This window comes from Podarcis bocagei (genome assembly GCF_964188305.1).
Source record: "Podarcis bocagei genome assembly, chromosome: 2".
Lineage (NCBI taxonomy): Eukaryota > Metazoa > Chordata > Lepidosauria > Squamata > Lacertidae > Podarcis > Podarcis bocagei.
The window spans coordinates 3289657-3310769 of NC_138126.1; the positions used below are offsets into that span (position 1 = coordinate 3289657).

The following is a 21113-nucleotide window of genomic DNA, read 5'->3' on the forward strand; positions in this document are numbered from 1 at the left end:
AATTTGTAGCGATTGAAACAAAAACAACATTCTTGGCAATACATTCATCTTAATAACAGCTATTCGGACCAGCAAGGAAAGCTTCAAGTTTGACCATATTTCTAAGTCCTTTTTGACGTCCGACCAACATTTTTCATAATTGTCCTTAAATAAGTTCCCGTTTTTAGCTGTCATATTAATCCCCAAATATTTCACCTTCTTGACCACTGTTAAACCTGTCTCATTCTGAAACCTCTCTCGTTCAGTCATTGTTAAATTTTTCTCAAGAACTTTGGTTTTTAACTTATTCAACTTAAATCCTGCCACATGACCAAACTCCTGGATCAATTCTAATACTCTTTTAGTGCTAGATTCTGGCTCCTGTAATGTCAGTACTAAGTCAGCTGCAAAAGCTTTCGATTTATATTGTTTTGCTCCGACCATTATACCTTTAATCAGGTGGTCCCTTCTTATCATGTTTAACAAAACCTCCAGGACGGAAATAAAAAGGTAATGGGGAAATTGGGCAACCTTGTCGTGTCCCTTTCTCTATCTTAAATTCCTCTGTTACCACGTTATTAACTATTAATTTAGCCTTTTGTTCTGAATAAATTGCACCTATACCGTTTTCAAACCCTTGACCGACCCCCATCCCCTGAAGATTTTTCTTCATAAAACTCCAAGAAATATTGTCAAAGGCTTTCTCGGCATCCACAAAAATTAAAACTGCTTTAGTATTGATGTCCTCTTGCAACTTCTCCAAAATGTTAATTATATTCCTCGTATTATCAGACAAATGTCTGCCTGGAAGAAAGCCAGCTTGGTCCTGGTGTATCTCTTCCTTTAATACTTTTTTAACCTCTTGGCCAAAATATCAGCAAAAATTTTATAATCCACATTTAACAGGGATATGGGTCGGTAGTTCTTAAGTTGTGTCTTTTCAGACTCAATTTTCAGTATGAGTGTAATATATGCTTCTTTCCACGACTCTGGCGCTTCCCCCCCCCTCCAAAATTTCATTGCAAACCTCCTTTAATGGTTGAGTTATCCAGTCCTTCAAAGTTCTATAGTATTTTGAGGTTAGGCCGTCCGGCCCTGGAGATTTTCCCAACTGCATATTCTGAATGGCACCTTCCACCTCCTGTTCTGTAATTTTATAGTTCAGCATTATCTTATTTTCTTGCGAAGTTTTTTGTAATCCATTTGTTTTCAAAAACTGGTCTATGTCAAACTCTTTCTGAGGCCCTTGTGTATATAGTTGTTTAAAGTACCTCTGAAAGCATTTTCTAATTTCCACTGGGTTCTGAATGTTTTTTCCTTCCACTTCCAAGTTGGTGATAGTATTGAGTTTTTGTCTTTTCTTCATCTGCCAAGCTAGCAGTTTCCTACATTTATTTGCTGATTCAAAAGTCCTTTGTCTCAGTTGTTTAATTTTCCATTCAATTTCCTGATTCATCATCTTCATATATTGCACTTGATATAACTTTATTTCTCTCAGAATCTATTGTGAGTTGGGTTTCAATCTCAGTTTTTTCTCGCCCTCTTTTATTTTATCCAAAAAAAATTCTTTTTTCACGTTTTGAGCTCACTTCTTTAGTGAATTCTGTTGGATCAGAAACCCCCTCATAACTGCTTTACTTGCATCCCAAATTACTCTTTTTTGCACAGTAGTATTTAAATTTATCTCAAAGTAGTCTTTCAAGGTTTTTTGGGCCTTCTTGGTCACTTCTTGATCTCTAAACAGGGTGTCATTCATCCTCCATCTGAAGGAACCAGTTGGTGTTAGTCTCATCTCCATTTTCACGGCATTATGGTTGGAGCATGTCTTAGGGCAGATCTCTACCTTCCTGATCTTGGGTGCCAGTCCTCTAGTTATCCAGATTTGGTCAATTCTTGTCCGTGTCTTTTGGGCTTCAGAAAAGAAGGTTCCCTCTCTACCCAAGGGATTCCTAGTCCTCCAAATGTCAATCAAGTCCATGTTGTCAGTCAGTTCAAAAAAAGTTTTTTGGTAGTCTACCATCTTTAGTAACTACCTGTCTCTGCGACTTGTCCATATTTGTAGATACCACCCCATTCATATCTCCCATCAAAACAATATTGTAGTCCATATAGTCCAATAGAGTCTCATGCAACTTCTTGTAGAATGTAGATTTCCCCTCATTCGGTACGTATATACCTACTATCAGGAATTTTTCTCCTTGTGTTTGAATTTCAATTGCAATGAATCTTCCTTGATCATCTTTAAAAACAAATTTCGGTGACAGGCTCTCTTTTGCATAGATGACCACTCCTCACTTTTTAACTTTGTCCGATGAAATAAATTCTTGGCCCAACCTCTTGTTAATCAATATTTTCCTGTGTAGCCTTGTCACATGTGTTTCCTGTAAACAAATTAAGTCCAATTGTTCCTTTTTAAGTATGTGAAAGACTTTTTTCCTTTTCTCCGGGGAATTAAATCTGTGAATATTCCAGCTTAATAGTTGCAGAGACATGATGTAATTAAACTTACTCTCCTCCAACTGCTCCCAGTAATTCCTCTTCTTCTGACGGTGGTATCACTTTCTTTGTCTTGTCCACTCCCAAAAGTGGTAGTACTTTGTCTGTTATTCCTGGTGGTAAGGCTCCTGGCTCTTCTCCCACACCTTTTTGCAGGTCTTCTTCGTGGTCTCTCATAAATTTTTCTTTCTCCTCCACTGATCTTATTTTAAACTTCTTACCTTTAAAGCTAAAAGATAGGCCTTGAGGGAATTCCCACCTAAAGATAGTTCTGTTTCCTCTCAGCAAAGTCACCAAGTCTCCGTAATTGGACCTAAGATCCAAAAGATGTTTCGGAATGTCCTTGAATATTTCTACTTTTGACTCGTGTATTATCAAGGTATTCTGGTAATGCAGGCTTAGTATTTTATCTCGCTCCTCTTTAGATCGAAGGGTAATCAAACAGTCTCTCACCCTATTCTTTCTCCCTCCTCTTCCAAGTCTAAAAGCGTTTGTTATTTTGAAGTCTTGCTTGTCGTCCAATTTCCAAAAATCTGCAAATTCCTGTGTCAAAAAGTCTCTCAAACTATCTTTCTCAAGTTCAGGCACCGCCCTGACCCTCAAGTTGGTCTGTTTCTCCTTCAATTCAATCATAGACAGAAGTTCCTGGTGGGCCCCAAGCCATACCTGATGGTCCCCCAGCTGTTTGCTTATCAGTATTATCTTTTCTTCTACAGCCACTGCTTTTTCTTTTGCTTCCTGGGCCATCTTTTGATTTGATGCTGACTGTTGCAATAGTTTTTCGATTGAATCTGTATTTGAATTCACTTTCTGGCTCAAATCTTTAATACTTGTAGTATTTTGGTCAATTTTGTTTGTTGCCTCAGCAACTTGTTTACTTAGTTTATCCAAAGTTTCATAGATCTTACTTAAAACAGAGGTGAAACCTTCTTCTGTCATCCCTTTTGACCCAGCTTGCACTGGGTCTTCCCCTTGTGGTACAGGAGGGCCAGATGCGGATGCCCTGCATTGATGCAGTGTTGTGCTGGTCTGCTGGTGTCTAAACTTGCCTGATCTTGTTGTCCTTTCCTCCGGTTTTGTTGACTTTTCATCCATGACACTTTATCTGGCAGTCAAGGTCACTCCCACAGCCTTGCTATGGGACTTTCCCAAGCTAATTCTAGATGGAAAATTCCCCAGCCAGTTGTAACGTTTTCAGTAAGCCTCTAGGGGGACACAGTAACAGTCAGTAATGCTGCAACAAAATGTCTTACTAAATTTTCAAAAGCCCCCTTCAGCAGGAGAAATAGCAGTTTTAACAATTTCAATTTGCAGAGTTAACCATCAACTAGTTACATTGTTCATGAAGAGTGCTGTTCTCAATGTAGCCAGTCTATTTCAGTCTAGGCAGTCTGTTCCCAAGGATTAAATCTAGACAGTCTGTGGTGGTCTTGTGTCTCTCCTTTCTCTCTTATGTTTTAAAATAGGCACCAGAAGTACTGTCCCTTCTTCCCTCCCTTTCTTTCAGTTCAGGGAGGGAGTTCCTTAAATTGACGTCTAATGAGTCTTATTTAACGCTCCTCGCCCGGTATTTGGCTTGGACGTTCTTTGCTTTGATCTTTTTACAAACCGGAAGGTGGACTTCCTCTTTGCACCTTCCCGCTTCAGTTTCAAATTTAACTTAATTTCCCTCAGATTTTCGGTCTTAATGCTTGACCTACTCACGGGTTGTTGTTTGACAGCCGAATTGTCAGAGGAAAAAAGGTCAGCGCTCTCTGGCAACAGCTGCGCGGCTTCACTCCATGGAAGTAGCGATCGACTCTCAGCGCTGCGCCACCCCCGTTCCGCTCCGGAGCCCCTCACGGGGTCCCTTTGCCAATTGGGGGGGGCGCTTCTGGCGCCTGCCGAGTCCCACGGCCGCAGGCTTCTCCCGCCTGCGGTTTTTGAGAGGGTCCCCGCTGCGCCGTAGCGGTAAGACCCAGTTTCAGCAGAGCTTCTCCCTCCAGGTTAGAGAGAGACCGCCATTGCCATTGGCGCCGCCTCTGGAAGTCCTGAAGCAAAGTTCTTAACCCGAGGTACTATTTCTGGGTTAGCAGAGTCTGTAACCTAAAGCTTTCACTGTGCAGCCATCCCTCTTGCTGTTCTGGCTTCTGAGATTCAAAATATTTTTTTTGTTTTCCTCCTCCAGAAACTAGTTGCGTCTTGTGGTCTGATGCGTCTTATAGAGCGAAAAATACGGTAGTTTGGTTGTCCTAGGGGATTTTAACATCCACGCCAACACAACCTTACAAGGGGCCGCTCTGGACTGTGTGGAAAGCATGGCCTCCATGGGGCTGTCACTGAATAAGTCTGGCCTAACTCATGGTCATGGACATGCCTTAGACCTGGTGTTTACCTCTATGGATGTGGGTGATCTGACACTAAGTAAAAGCGAAACTAAAGAAGTGCCATGGTCAGATCACTTCCTGGTGCAACTGGACTTCTCCGCGACCCTTCCCCTCTGCAGGGAGGTGGGACCAATTCAGATTTTCCGCCCCCATTACTTAATGGATCCAAATGGCTTCCAGAGAGTGGTAGGGAATGTTTTATCCCATGTTGATGGCCTTTCAGGTGACCTGCCATATGCAGAGTTAACCAGGGCTATTGACTGTCTGGCTCCGAAGCGCCCTCTCCGATTGCATGGAGCCCAGACAGCCCCATGGTTTTCACCAGAGCTGAGAACGATGAAACAACCGCTTAGAAGGCTAGAGCGCCGGTGGCAGAAAACTCATTTTGAATCGGACCAGACACAGGTTAGAGCTCAACGTTGAGCTTGCCAAGTGGCGATAGTGATGGTGAAGCGGACTTTCTTCACCGCCTCTATTGCATCTGCAGAAAATAGTAGCAGGAAACTATTTCAGGTGGTTAGCAATTTAATGGAACCACCTTTGCCATCAGGGCCTGGTAAAGTCCCCAAGATCTCCTGCAATGATTTTGCAAAGTTTTTTTGCAGATAATAGTCGCTCAGATTCGGAAGGAGGTAGACTCCACCGTGGGAGCAAGGCCGGGGAGGGAGAGTGCTAGAGTCCTGTCTAGTTGAGTTGCATGGAATCAATTCCAATCTGTTACTTCCGAGGATGTGGACAGGCTGCTTGGACAAGTGAAGCCAACCACCTGTCTCCTTGATTCTTGCCCATCCTGGCTAATACAAGTGAGCTGGGAAGGGCTGGGCGATGGGCTCTACGGGGTGGTGAAGGCTTCCTTCTGTGAGGGAGCCTTCCCAGACCCGCTGAAAGAGGTGGTCATTAAACCGCTTCTTAAAAAAAATATTTAGACCTGGCCAATATGGCCAACTATCGTCCAGTCTCAAATCTTCCATTCTTGGGCAAGGTGATTGAGCGGGTGGTTGCCAAACAACTCCAAGCACGCCTGGAGGATGCAGACCATTTGGATCCCTTCCAGTCGAGATTCAGGCCACATCATGGGGCTGAAACTGCCTTGGTTGCGCTGGTCAATGATCTCTGGTGGGCTAGGGACAAAGGTAAAAGCTGTTTCCTAGTTCTGCTGGATCTCTCAGCGGCTTTTGACACCATCGACCATAACATCCTTCTGGACCGTCTAGAGGGGCTGGGAGCTGGGGGCACTGTTATACAGTGGTTCCGCTCCTTTCTCCTGAGCCATGTTCAGAAAGTGGTGTTGGGAAATGAGTGTCTGAACCCTTGGCTCTCAGTTGTGGGGTGCCTCAGGGTTCCGTCCTCTCCTCCATGCTTTTCAACATCTATATGAAGCCGCCGGGAGAGATCATCAGGGGGTTTGGGCTGAGTGTTCATCAGTATGCAGATGACACCCAGCTCTACCTCTCTTTCAAATCGGAACCAGTGAAGGCAGCGAAGGTCCTGCGTGAGTGCCTGGAGGTGGCTGAAGGATAGATGGTGGCTGATTGAGGTTGAATCCAGACAAGACAGAAGTACAGTTATTGCGGGACAGGAGGTGGGCAGATGTGGGGGACCAGGTGCACATCCTCGGAGTCATTTTGGACTCACAGCTGTCCATGGAGGCACAGGTTAATTCTGTGTCCAGGGCAGCTGTCTACCAGCTCCATCTGGTATGCAGGCTGAGACCCTATCTGCCCACAGACTGCCTCACCAGAGGGGTGCATGCTCTAGTTATGTCCTGCTTGGACTACTGCAACTCGCTCTATGTGTGGCTACCTTTGAAGGTGACCCGGAAACTACAATTAATCCAGAATGCGGCAGCCAGTCTGGTGACTGGGAGTGGCCGCCAGGACCACATAACACCGGTTCTGAGAGATCTGCATTGGCTCCCAGTACGTTTCCGAGCACAATTCAAAGTGTTGGTGTTGACCTTTAAAGCCCTAAACTGCCTCGGCCCAGTATACCTGAAGGAGCGACTCCATCCCAATCGCTCTGCCCGGACACTGAGATTCAGTGCTGAGGGCCTTCTGGCGATGGGCCTTTTGGGTAGTGGCACCCACCCTGTGGAACACCCTCCCATCAGATGTCAAAGAGATAAACAACTATCTGACCGTTAGAAGACATCTGAAGGCAGCCCTGTTTAGGGAAGTTTTTAATGATTGATGTTTTATTGTATTTTTAATCTTTATTGGAAGCCGCCCAGAGTGACTGGGGAAACGCAGCCAGATAGGTGGGGTATAAAAATTAAATTAAAACTGGGTGTAGCAAGGGTTTGTGTTTTTTTGTGTTGTTTTTTTTTGGAGGGGTAGGCCTTTTGTTAGGAGGGGCAGAACCTCCGTTTGCTAAGTATTTTGTTTATTGATTTGGGGGGGCAGCTGCCCCTCCCCGCCCCCCTTGGGTTGCCTCCATGAAACCAGCAGCAAAACTGGGGGAAATGCCTCCCTGCTCAGGGGAACCTCAACTCCTCCCCCCTGCACCTCGCGGCAGGTCCCATCTCCCAGCCCCCCGCCCCCCCTTGGGGTCCTCTGGGTGCTGAAATAGGCTCCGGCGTAGACAGGCGTCTCTTCCTGCGCTCTGGCAGGGAAAGCGAAAGTGAAACCGGGTTGTCTCCCACCCTTCTCGGCCCCTCACCCTTTTCCTGGTCTCTCTCCCACCCCCAACATTTCTTCCTTCCGCTGTGGGGTACGAAAATGGAGAAAGGGGCGGTCCTTGAGGTGTTGTTAAACATGATAAGAAAGGACCAAGAGGTCAAAGGTATACAAGTGGGAGTTAAACAGTATAAATTGAAAGCAGTTGCTGATGATTTAGTATTGACCTTACAGGAGCCAGAATCTAGTACTAAAAGGGTATTGGAACTGATTCAAGAATTTGGGCAAGTAGCAGGTTTTAAGCTGAATAAAATGAAAACTAAGGTTTTAGAGAAAAAATTAACTGTAAATGAGAGAGAGAAATTTCAGGAAGAGACAGGACTAACATTGGTTAAGAAAGTGAAATATTTAGGGGTTAATATGACTGCTAAAAATGTAAATCTATTTAAGGATAATTATGAAAAATGTTGGATTGAAGTGAAAAAGGACTTAGAAATATGGTCAAATTTGAAGTTTAAACTTTGGCTAGTTTAGATGTATTCAAGTCTCCAGGGCCAGATGAACTGCATCCAAGAGTATTAAAAGAACTGGCAGATGTGATCTCAGAACCACTGGCAGTCATCTTTGAGAATTCCTGGAGAGCAGGCGAAGTCCCGGCAGACTGGAGGAGGGCAAATGTTGTCCCTATTTTCAAAAAGGGGAAAAGAGAGGACCCAAATAATTACCGCCCAGTCAGTCTGACATCAATACCAGGGAAGATTCTGGAGCAGATCATTAAGCAAACAGTCTGTGAGCACCTAGAAAGGAATGCTGTGATCACCAATAGTCAGCATGGATTTCTGAAAAATAAGTCATGTCAGACTAACCTGATCTCATTTTTTGACAGAATTACAAGCCTGGTAGATGAAGGGAACACAGTGGATGTAGCCTACCTTGATTTCAGCAAGGCATTTGACAAGGTGCCCCATGATATTCTTGTAAAGAAGCTGGTAAAATGCGGTCTTGACTATGCTACCACTCAGTGGATTTGTAACTGGCTGGCTGACCGAACCCAAAGGGTGCTCATCAATGGTTCCTCTTCATCCTGGAGAAGAGTGACTAGTGGGGTGCCACAGGGTTCTGTCTTGGGACCGGTCTTATTCAACATCTTTATCAACGACTTGGATGATGGACTCAAGGGCATCCTGATCAAATTTGCAGATGACACCAAACTGGGAGGGGTGGCTAACACCCCAGAGGACAGGATCACACTTCAAAACGACCTTGACAGATTAGAGAACTGGGCAAAAACAAACAAGATGAATTTTAAAAGGGAGAAATGTAAAGTATTGCACTTGGGCAAAAAAAATGAGAGGCACAAATACAAGATGGGGGACTCCTGGCTTGAGAGCAGTACATGTGAAAAGGATCTAGGAGTCTTGGTTGACCACAAACTTGACATGAGCCAACAGTGTGACGCGGCAGCTAAAAAAGCCAATGCAATTCTGGGCTGCATCAATAGGAGTATAGCATCTAGATCAAGGGAAGTAATAGTGCCACTGTAGTCTGCTCTGGTCAGACCTCACCTGGAGTACTGTGTCCAGTTCTGGGCACCACAATTCAAGAAGGACACTGACAAACTGGAACATGTCCAGAGGAGGGCAACCAAAATGGTCAAAGGCCTGGAAACGATGCCTTATGAGGAACGGCTAAGGGAGCTGGGCATGTGTAGCCTGGAGAAGAGGAGGTTAAGGGGTGATATGATAGCCATGTTCAAATATATAAAAGGATGTCACATAGAGGAGGGAGAAAGGTTGTTTTCTGCTGCTCCAGAGAAGCGGACACGGAGCAATGGATCCAAACTACAAGAAAGAAGATTCCACCTAAACATTAGGAAGAACTACCTGACAGTAAGAGCTGTTCGACAGTGGAATTTGCTGCCAAGGAGTGTGGTGGAGTCTCCTACTTTGGAGGTCTTTAAGCAGAGGCTTGACAACCATATGTCAGGAGTGCTCTGATGGTGTTTCCTGCTTGGCAGGGGGTTGGACTCGATGGCCCTTGTGGTCTCTTCCAACTCTATGATTCTATGATTCTATGAAGTTATCATTGTTAGGCCGAATTGCTGTGATAAAAATGAATGTGCTGCCAAGGATCTTGTTCTTGTTTCAAACATTACAAATTTTCAAAATAAAAAAATTCCTTCCAGTAGCACCTTGAAGACCAACTAAGTTAGTTCTTGGTATGAGCTTTCGTGTGCATGCACACTTCTTATCTGAAGAAGTGTGCATGCACACGAAAGCTCATACCAAGAACTAACTTAGTTGGTCTTCAAGGTGCTACTGGAAGGAATTTTTTTATTTTGACTATAGCAGACCAACACGGCTACCTATCTATTACAAATTTTGGATAAGATGGATTGTTTCAAGAAGTGGCAGAAAGATATTTCCAGATTTGTTTGGCAGGGCAAGAAGCCTCGAATAAAATTTAAGATATTAACTGATGCTAAAGAAAGAGGTGGATTTGCCCTGCCAGACCTAAAACTCTATTATGAATCAGCTGCTTTTTGTTGGCTGAGAGAATGGCTGCTACTTGAAAACACTGATGTGTTGGACCCAGAAGGTTTTAATAATGTATTTGGTTGGCATGCATATTTGTGGTACGATAAGGTAAAAGCACATAAAGCATTTAAAAATCATATTGTCAGAAAAGCATTGTTTAATGTATGGATAAGATATAAAGATTTGCTAGAAAAGAAAACCCCAAGATGGTTGTCACCAATGGAAGCGAAGGCACAGAAAATACTCAATATGGAGGCCAAATGGCCGAAATATTGGGAAATTCTGGAACAAGAGGGAGACAGACTAAAATTGCAGAGCTTTGAAAAACTGAAAAATAAAGTGTGAGATTGGCTCCATTATTATCAAATAATGGAGGCATATAATTTGGACAAAAAAGTTGGTTTCCAGGTGGAAAAATCAAAATTGGAAACAGAATTGCTAGATTCCAAAATTAAGAATTTGTCAAAAATGTATAACCTGCTGTTGAAATGGAACACTCAGGATGAAACGGTGAAATTAGCTATGATTAAATGGGCACAAGATGTTGGACATAATATAATGATGGCTGACTGGGAACAGTTATGGACCACAGGTATGAAATTTACGGCACGTAATGCCCTAAGAGAAAACTTAATGAAAATGATTCATAGGTGGTACATGACACCAGTCAAGCTTGCAAAAAATTACCATTTGCCTGAAAATAAATGTTGGAAATGTAATGAGACTGAAGGCACATTCTTTCACCTTTGGTGGACATGCCCAAGGATTAAGACATTCTGGGAGATGATTTATAATGAAATGAAAAAGGTATTTAAATATACCTTCTTGAAGAAACCAGAGGCCTTTCTCCTGGGCATGGTCGGCCAATTGGTGCCAAAGAAGGATAGAACTTTTTTTTAAAAAAATGATATTTATTGAAAATTTTTGAATTACAAAAGAAAACAAAGAAGAAAAAGAGAAAGAAAAAACAAAGAAAAAACAAGCCACAGTCAAACAATACAGATTAATAGAAATCGAAATCGAAAAATATCACAACACGCTCAAAAAACAAAAATATACCACAAACATTTAGAAACAAATCCAATATTCTCAAATCCTTAACCTTCTTTCTTTGACCTCCTCCTCCTCCCTTTTTTTGTATCCTGGTTATTAATTGTCGCAGCAAATCCTTTCCATATTTCATAATATTCTGTCATTACTTTACCTTAATCTATTTTAATCTTATCTTACTATAAAAACCTTAAAGCTTAAAACTTAAATCTTATTTTTACCAATTTCTCATAACCATAATATTCTTACATAAATCTTTAAACATTTTTACTAAAGCCAAATAATTTCGTTCCAACATTTTCCTAACATTCATCAATTTTACAAAACAATCCTAATTAAAAAAAATAACAAAAAAACACAATCCACTCTTCATCCAGCGTCTCTTCCTCCTGGTCCCGGGTTTTGTCAGTCCTTTCTATCTCATCAATCTAGCGCATTAACCTGGCAATCTTATGTCCGAGGCCCTTAAGTCACTTCCATGTCCCTTCCGCAGCTCTTCTTCATATTTATAGCTGTATTTTCCTTTATCTCCTGCTCCCTTCACTCTTGGGAACTCCAGCTTGACAATGCTTTTGACCCATCTCAACAAATCAGCCCCTTTTCCATAGTCCAGACTAAGCTCCATGTGGTATTTAAGAACATGTTTCAAAATCCCTCCAAAATTAAGAGCCCCCACAACCCCAAACATCTCACGGCCCATTGCCAGACTTGAAAAGTCCAAACCTCCCTGCATAGGGGGGTCTATCCAACCCCCCATTTCCAAACCAAACCAAACTTTATCTTTCCAAATCTGGCTTTTTCCTAGTTCATTTGTCAAATCCAAGAATTCATGTTCCTGCTGGGCCACAGCTCCTCCCTCTCTGGCGCCCAAGATTCAAAAACATCCTCTTCCCTCATCTGTTCTGTCAGGGCACACTCCTGATCTGATTCCTGGGTGGGCTCTATATAATTTCCCACTGCCTGTCCAAAATTTCTGATCGCATCAGTCATAAAATCTGTCTTCTCATGTAGCTGTTCCAGTAGGGCACTTGTTTTACAGAAAGCACACAACATAGCTTCTGAATACATTGTCCTGCAAGGTCAGAAGTCTATTCCCACGATCGTAATCTGTGACAGCTGCAAGCTCCCAGATTCAGAATTGGTTACAGTTTCACAGGCTCCCTCTAGGGGAAGAACTTCTGTTTGTTCTTTTCTTTTAAAGACAGATCTAACAACAAAGTTTCCCTTTTCTGATATTTTGTCAATATTTGTTCCTTTAAAATGCGAAGGGGAACAATGGAGTCACTATGTTTCTCTTCTTTTAGCTATCTGTCAAAAACGTTTGTCTCTGGTCAATGAGCTTCAAAAAACGTCAGTCCTGACACCCCGCTCCAGGATCAAGACGGTGGAAAGTTATTTTGCTTTACACTCACTTCTGCAGGTTTAAACAGTCCGAAAAAAAAATCCCCCCTCCTGCTTCCGAAGGGGGTTCAACAAGCGATTTTCAGAACTCTAGTTTGCCATGTCTTTGCTTTAATCTATCTACAAAGAAACGGAAGGCTGACTTCCTGTTTAGACCTTCCCGTTTCAGTGCCAAATTAAAATAAACTTTTAAGTCCAATTTTCCTTTCAGCTCACAAATCCTTATTTAAAGTCCAATTGTCTGAAATTTAAGTACTCACGGGTGATTGTTTTAAAAGCCAAATTGTCCCAGGAAAAAGGCAGCGCTCTCCGGCAATGGCTGTGCGGCTTCACTCCACGGAAGAAGCAGTTGACTCTCAGCACCGCGCCACTTCCCCCTCTTCGCTCCGGAGCCCATTAGTGGGTTCCTTTGGGGATTGGGGGGGCGCTAAAGGTGCCCGCCGAGTCCCATGGTCACAGGCTTCATCCGCCTGTGATTTTTGAATGGGTCCCCGCTTCACTGTAGCGGAAAAGACCCATTTCCCGTGGAGCTGGTCCCTCCAGATCAGAGGGAGTCCGCCATTACCGATGGCGCCACCCCGGAAGAAGGATAGACCGTTTTTTATGTACGCCACAACAGCAGCAAGAATACTCATTGCGAAGTACTGGAAGACACAAGATCTACCCACCCGGGAAGAATGGCAGATGAAGTTGATGGACTACATGGAACTGGCAGAAATGACTGGCAGGATCCGAGACCAGGGAGAGGAGTCGGTGGAAGAAGATTGGAAAAAGTTTAAAGACTATCTACAGAAATATTGTAAAAATAATGAATGTTAGAAAAATGTTGAAATGAAGTTATATGGCTTTAGTAGAAATATTATAAGGAATTAAGTACAGATAGGTTAATAGAGTATTAAAGGAAAAAATAAGGTTAGAATGAGTTAAGATAATTACAGGATAGAAAACAGAGGAAGATGGAAAGGAATTGCTGAAATAATTAACAGAAGTGGAATACAAAAAGGGAGGTGTGAGGAGGTCGTGGAAATAAGTGAATGAAAGATGGGATAATGAAATTGTTTGATTTATTTTAGTGTCTTTGTCTTGTTTTGTTAATTTGATGTGTTGTATTGTATTGTTTTTCTTTTCTTTTTTTCTTCTTTTTTTAGTGTTTTTGGAAAATATAATAAATGTTATTTTTTACAAAAAGAACGAAAATGGGGAAAGGGGGTTTACGTTTTTGTTTGTGTTTTTTAAAATGGAGTTAAGCATGGGCGTAGCCAGTGGAGCTGCCCCCCCATAAAGTAAATAAATAAAGCAGATAGCTCAGTTCTCTCCCCCCCCCGCCATAAATCCTGGCTATGCCCATGGGGTCTCTGCCGCCCACCCCCAGAAGTTCTCGCTCCCTACCTGCAGCTGACCCTCCGTGATACCCCCTTTTCTTTCTCCCCGCCCTCCCCCCCGCAGAGCATTTCCTGTACCAGAGGAAGTCCGAGTGCCACTTCTCCAACGGGACGCAGCGGATCCACTACCTAGATAGGCTCTTCTTCGACCGGCAGGAGCTCGCCTACTTTGACAGCGACCGAGGGAAGTTCGTGGCTGTGACTGAAATGGCGGAGTCCCAAGTCAAGAGATGGAACCAGGACAAGGACCTCCTGCGGAGCTTCATGGCCGGCGTGGATCTCTTCTGCCGACACAACTACGGGGGCATCGAGCCCTTCGCCCGGGCCCGGCACGGTGAGTCAGGAATCGGGGGGGGGGCGTCATGAGAAACGGGCCCCCCGGAAGAACCCAAAATGGGGTGGGGGGTGGACCCGGGACTTTCTCCCCTCAAAGCCCCTGTCGCTGCTGCCCCCCCCCGCCCTCCTGCTTTTCAGAGAGATAAAGGGGCCTTTCCCGGTGCCCCACTCCAGAGGCAGAGGAAGAAGGAGTTTCTGTGGTTGCTGGAAGCATCATAAACTATTTCGTGTATTGAAATGTGGAGGGTGTTTGTCTTACTTTGTTTATTATCATTTACATTTGCATTCCACCCTATACCTGTAGGTCTCAGGGCAGTTTGCAACACAAAATTGCAGTAGTAACAACAACAACAACAACAACAACAACAACAACAACAAATATTTATACCCCACCCAACTGGTTGGGTTTCCCCAGCCACTCTGGGCAGCTCCCAACAGAATTAAAAGCGCAATAGAACAACAAACATTAAAAACTTCCCTAAACTTCATTTACTGCACATTCATTTCCACCATTTCCCCCCCCCCCAGGAGCTCGAGATGGTGTGCTATATATGATTCTCCCTCTCCTCATTCCATCCCCACAACACCCCTGTAAGGGAGGCTGTGCTGAAGGGCAGGGGCTGCCCAGGGATGCCCAGAGAGCTTCAAGGCCCAGTTTGGGAATAACTGAGTAGACCATTGTACTGTAAGTTAAGGATACTGTACAGTGAATTGTGAATAGCATATTGTTTTTTGTTGTTTTGTTGATGTTTAGTCATTTAGTCGTGTCTGACTCTTTGTGACCCCATGGACCAGAGCACACCAGGCACTTCTGTCTTCCACTGCCTCCCGCAGTTTGGTCAGACTCATGCTGGTAGCTTCGAGAACACTGTCCCACCATCTCGTCCTCTGTCGTCCCCTTCTCCTTGTGCCCTCCATCCTTCCCAACATCAGGGTCTTTTCCAGGGAGTCTTCTCTTCGCATGAGGTGGCCAAAGTCTTGGAGCCTCAGCTTCAGGATCTGCCCTTCCAGGGAGCAGTCAGGGCTGATTTCCTTCAGAATGGAGAGGTTTGATCTTCATGCAGTCCATGGGACTTTCAAGAGTCTCCTCCAGCACCAGAATTCAAATAATCAATTCTTCAGCCATCAGCCTTCTTGGTGGTCCAGCTCTCACTTCCATACATCACTACTGGGAAAACCATGACTTTAACTATACGGACCTTTGTTGGCAAGGTGATGTCTCTACTTTTTAAGATGCTTTCTAGGTTTGTCTTTGCTTTTCTCCCAAGAAGCAGGCGTCTTTTAATTTTGTGACTGCTGTCACCATCTGCAGTGATCATGGAGCCCAAGAAAGTAAAATCTCTCACTGCCTCCATTTCTTCCCCTACTATTTGCCAGGAGGTGATGGAACCAGTGGCCACGATCTTAGTTTTTTTGATGTTGAGCTTCAGACCATATTTTGTGCTCTCCTCTTTCACCCTCATTAAACGTTTCTTTAATTCCTCCTCACTTTCTGCCATCAAGATTGTATCATCTGCTTATCTGAGGTTGTTGATATTTCTTCTGGCAATCTTAATTCTGGCTTGGGATTCATCCAGTCCAGCCTTTCGCATGATAAATTCTGCATATAAGTTAAATAAGCAGGGAGACAATATACAGCCTTGTCGTACTCCTTTCCCAATCTTGAACCAATCAGTTGTTCCATATCCAGTTCTAACTGTAGCTTCTTGTCCCACATAGAGATTTCTCAGGAGACAGATGAGGTGATCAGGCACTCCCATTTCTTTAAGAACTTGCCATAGTTTGCTGTGGTCGACACAGTCAAAGGCTTTTGCATAGTCGATGAAGCAGAAGTAGATGTTTTTCTGGAACTCTCTAGCTTTCTCCATAATCCAGCGCATGTTTGCAATTTGGTCTCTGGTTCCTCTGCCTCTTCTAAATCCAGCTTGCACTTCTGGGAGTTCTCGGTCCACATACTGCTTGAGCCTGCCTTGTAGAATTTTAAGCATAACCTTGCTAGCGTGTGAAATGAGTGCAATTGTGCGGTAGTTGGAGCATTCTTTGACACTGCGCTTCTTTGGGATTGGGATGTAGACGGATCTTCTCCAATCCTCTGGCCACTCCTGAGTTTTCCAAACTTGCTGGCATATTGAGTGTAGCAGCTTAACAGCATCATCTTTTAAAATTTTAAATAGTTCAGCTGGAATACCATCACTTCCACTAGCCTTCCAGTTACAGATAGGTAGCCGTGTTGGTCTGCCATAGTCAAAATAAAAAAATTCCTTCCTGTAGCACCTTAAAGACCAACTATGTTAGTTCTTGGTATAAGCTTTCGTGTGCATGCATACTTCTTCAGATACACCGAAACAGAAGTTGCCAGATCCTTCTATATAGTGAGAAGGTGGAGAGGGGTATGACTCAGAAGGGTGGTGGGAATGGGAGATTGGCAGATAGCTGGGATGAGCCTGTTGACGACTCTTAACGACTGTAATAGGTCTTACAGGAAAAGGCAAGGGGTGAGAAGGTGAGAAATGGCTTAGTCATGTATAATGAGATAAGAATCCAATGTCTCTGTTCAGACCAGGTCTCTCCATTGTTTTAAGTTTGGTAATGAGTTGCAATTCAGCAGCTTCTCTTTCCAGTCTATTTCTGAAATTCCTTTGTAGTAAAACAGCTACTTTGAGATCTTGTATAGAATGTCCTGGGAGATTGAAGTGTTCTCCTACTGGTTTCTCTGTTTTGTGATTCTTGATGTCAGATTTATGTCCGTTTATTCTTTGGCGTAAGGTTTGACCTGTTTGTCCAATATAGAGAGCTGAAGGACACTGCTGTTACTTCATACAAAAATACTTTCTGATCCTTCCTTTTTATCTCACCACCTAGAATTCCTAATAGGAATGCTTCTGGTTTTTTAACAAATGTATATTTCAATATTTTCTTTATCTCATTATATATCATTTCCCAGAAGCACTTCATTTTTTTACATTCCCACCACATATGATAAAATGCCCCTTCTTTCTCCTTACATTTCCAACATTTATTACTCACTTTATACATCTTACTTAATTTGACTGGTGTTGTATACCATCGATATATCATTTTCATAACATTTTCTTTAATTGTGGTGCATGCTGTAAATCTCATCCCTTCCTTCCATAATTTTATGCAGTCATCAAATTGAATGTTATATCCAAAATCTTTGGCCCATTGAATCATAACTGATTTAACCTCTTCATCCTTCAAATGCCATTCTAATAGTAATTTATACATCATAGATAAATTTTTAACTTCATTATTCAATATTTCTCGTTGAAACCTAGATTCTTTTTCAAAATAGCCTCTTTCTGCAACCTCTTTTCTAAACATTTCATTAATCTGAAAGTAGTGCAGCCAATCATTTACATGTTCTTTCACTTCTTCATATGGTTTCATTTTCCACTTCCTTCCTTCTTTCTCGATTAAACTCCCATATGTTATCCACCTCCATATTGATCTTTTTAACACTCATCACCTCTAATGGTGATAGCCAATGTGGGATTTTTAGTTCCAGTAAGTTTTTATACCTACCCCATACTTCAATCAGAGCTCCTCTAATAATATGATTTTTAAAACCTTTATGCACTCATTTCTTTTCGTACCATAAATACGCGTGCCAACCGAATCTATTATCATATCCTTCCAAATCTAACAAATCTGTATTTTCTAATTTCATCAATTCTTTCAACCAACATATACATGAGGCTTCATAGTATAACCTCAAATCTGGCGGGGCAAAGCCTCCCCTCTCTTTTAAATCTGTTAACAACTTAAATTTTATTCTCGGCTTTTTGCCCTGCCAGATATATCTTGAAATCACTTTTTGCCATTCTTTAAATATTGCAACTCCTTTAATTATTGGAATTGCTTGGAACAGAAACAACATCTGCATTCAATTTCCCGTATCTTTCACTATCTCCCTCACATTTTGCTTGCCTTCTGTCCCCTGCTATTTGTAAGGCCTCGTTGGACAGCCACTTTGCTTTCTTCATTTCCTTTTGATTGGGATGGTTTTCGTTGCTGCCTCCTGTATAATGTTACGAGCCTCCATCCATAGTTCTTCAGGCACTCTGTCCACCAAATCTAAATCCTTAAACCTGTTTCTCACTTCCACTGTTTATTCATAAGGGATTTGATTTAGACTGTATCTTACTGGCAAAGTGGTTTTTCCTACTTTCTTCAGTTTAAGCTTGAATTTTGCTATAAGAAGCTGATGATCTGAGCCACAGTCAGCTCCAGGTCTTGCTTTTGCTGACTGTATAGAGCTTCTCCATCTTTGGCTGCAGAGAATATAATCAATCTGATTTCAATGCTGCCCATCTGGTGATGTCCATGTGTAGAGTCGTCTCATGTGCTATTGGAAAAGAGTCTTTGTGATGACCAGCTTGTTCTCTTGGCAGAACTCTATTAGCCTTTGCCCTGCTTCGTTTTGATCTCCAAGGCCAAACTTGCCAGTTGTTCCTTTTATCTCTTGATTCCCTACTTTAGCATTCCAATCCCCTATAATGAGAAGAACATCCTTCTTTGGTGTCATTTCTATAAGGTGTTGTAAGTCTTCATAGAATTGGTCAATTTCAGTTTCTTCAGCACCAGTGGTTGTTGCATAAACCTGGATTACTGTGATGTTAAAAGGTCTGCCTTGGATTCGTATCGAGATCATTCTACCATTTTTGAGACTGCATCCCAGTACAGCTTTCGCCACTCTTTTGTTGACTATGAGGGCCACTCCATTTCTTTTACGGGATTCTTGCCTGCAGTAGTAGATATGATGGTCAGCTGAACTGAATTTGCCCATTCCCGTCCATTTTAGTTCAACGATGCCCAGGATGTCAATATTTATTCTTGCCATCTCATTTTTGACCACATCCAACTTACCAAGGTTCATGGTTCTTTCATTCCAGGTTCCTATGCAATATTTTTCTTTACAGCATTGGACTTTCCTTTCGCTTCCATGCATATCCACAACTGAGCGTCCTTTCGGCTTTGGCCCAGCCGCTTCATCAGCTCTGGATCTACTTGTACTTGTCCTCCGCTCTTCCTCAGTAGCATGTTGGACGCCTTCCGACCTGAGGGGCTCATCTTCCAGCGTCATAACTTTTATACGCCTGTTGTCTTTGTCCATGGAGTTTTCTTGGCAGGGATACTGGAGTGGCTTGCCGGTTCCTGCTCCAGGTGGATCACGTTCAGTCAAAACTCTCCACTATGACCTGTCCATCTTGGGTGCCCTGCTCGGCATAGTTCATAGCTTCTCTGAGTTATTCAAGCCCCTTCGCCACGGCAAGGAGAGAACCTTGTTTGGTAGGAAACAAAGGAGGGACAAACTCCTGAGATTCCCAGAACTAAGAAATGAGACATAGGGATGGAAAGTGTCCTAGGAAGGGGAGGGGCATCCCAAGGACCTCCAGGGAGTAGCAGTTCCCTGCTTGTGGAATGCCCAGCCTGACCACTGGGGAAACTGGGCTGGCTTTGGGTAGATGGGGGGGGGGGCAGGTCAGAAATACCACTGGTGAGAGTGGGAAGTTGGGGTCTGGGAACATAGGATTGTCTGACTGCCCCAAGGCTGAAACTAGGGTTTCTGTCACCTGAGGCAAAGACCCAGTTCACACACACACACACACACACACACACACACACACACCACAGCACACAACTTGACACATTTGTTCATAAAGGGCATAAAAAGTAGTTTGAAATAGGCTGGAGAAGAGATAGTCTCTCCAAATAGTAAAATTATCTCTGTGTGTATCTGGCTTTCACTCAATCTTAAGTAGATCTTATCAGAGTGTAGTAGAAATATCATGACTGTATGTAATAGAAATAAAAATAAAATAATGGAAACTGTGATAATGATCAGGTACATACCAGAGAGTAAGTCCTATTGAACTGAGTGGGACTTACTTTTGAGTAAAAATGCCAGAGATTGCAGTATAAGACTGCAGAAGCTTTACACAGTTACCTAGGAGTAAGCTCCATAGAATTCAGTGTGACTTCTGAGTAGTAAAGACTTGAAGTTTAAGGCTCTAAAGAATAAAATAAAAGAATAAATACTCCACAAGATTCCTTCAAAAGTTGCTGGCTGCTGAACCATTGCAATTAAAGAATTTAAAATGGATTGGCTACATTTTCCTCCCAAATTACAGGAAGGGATAAATACAAAGAGCTTGGTATGTCAGCATCACATTTCTTTCATTGCAGGTATTTTATTTTCAGTATAAAGAGGACTCAGTTTTTGAAGCTGATTGTAGGCAGCCGTGCCCTCTTTATGTATTCACATGGCTGTAAACATGTATCTTGTCCTCTAGATTCAAACACACAAAGAGAGAGAGAGAGAACACACAAGCACCACTTTTAATTTAATTTACATTGAGGGAAGCAAGAGAGAGAGAGAGAGAGAGAGAGAGAGAGAGAGAGAGAGAGAGAGAGAGAAGAAAGGAAGGAAGGAAGGAAGGAAGGAAGGAAGGAAGGAAGGAAGGAAGGAAGGAAGAAAGAAAGAAAGAAAGAAAGAAAGAAAGAAAGAAAGAAAGAAGAAAGAAAGAAAGAAAACTTTCCCTTTTCAACTTTTCTTGGAGAACAACCTTCCACACAGTTCCAAAAACAGCTTGGGAGGGAAAGGGGAAAGATGATCGTTTCCCAGGTTTTCCTGCTTCCCCTTTCAAATTAGCATCACTCTGGTCCTCAGCAGATGCTGGAGTCTCAGTGGCACCCCTCTAGAGCAGTGTTTCCCAACCACTGTTCCGTGGCACACTAGTGTGCCGCGAGATGTTGCCTGGAAGGAGGTGGGCGAGTCGGGCGGCTAGAGGCGGGGCGGCGGCGGCGAGGAGAGGCCGCCCAGCGCGGGGCTCTCGCCGTCTGCCTGCCTGGCTGCCTGCGAGCTCGGCAGGCAGCGCCTCCGTCCGCAGCGCCCGCCTCGCGGCTCTCATTCCCTGCCCCTGCCAA

The 21113-nt window shown here is 43.2% G+C and overlaps 1 protein-coding gene and 1 long non-coding RNA gene across 2 annotated transcripts in view; one reads left to right on the forward strand and one right to left on the reverse strand.

Moving 5' to 3' along the window:
• The window catches only part of LOC308581299, a 61621-nt gene that overhangs the window by 24617 nt on the left and 15891 nt on the right, over positions 1–21113 (reverse strand). The window lies entirely within an intron of this gene.
• LOC308581034 (H-2 class II histocompatibility antigen, E-S beta chain-like) overlaps positions 1–21113 on the forward strand; it is a 39357-nt gene that overhangs the window by 2974 nt on the left and 15270 nt on the right. Inside the window, exon 2 of the mRNA XM_081183473.1 lies at positions 13891–14160. Within this exon, the coding sequence (XP_081039599.1) occupies positions 13891–14160 (270 nt within the window). The remainder of the gene's footprint in view (positions 1–13890; positions 14161–21113) is intronic.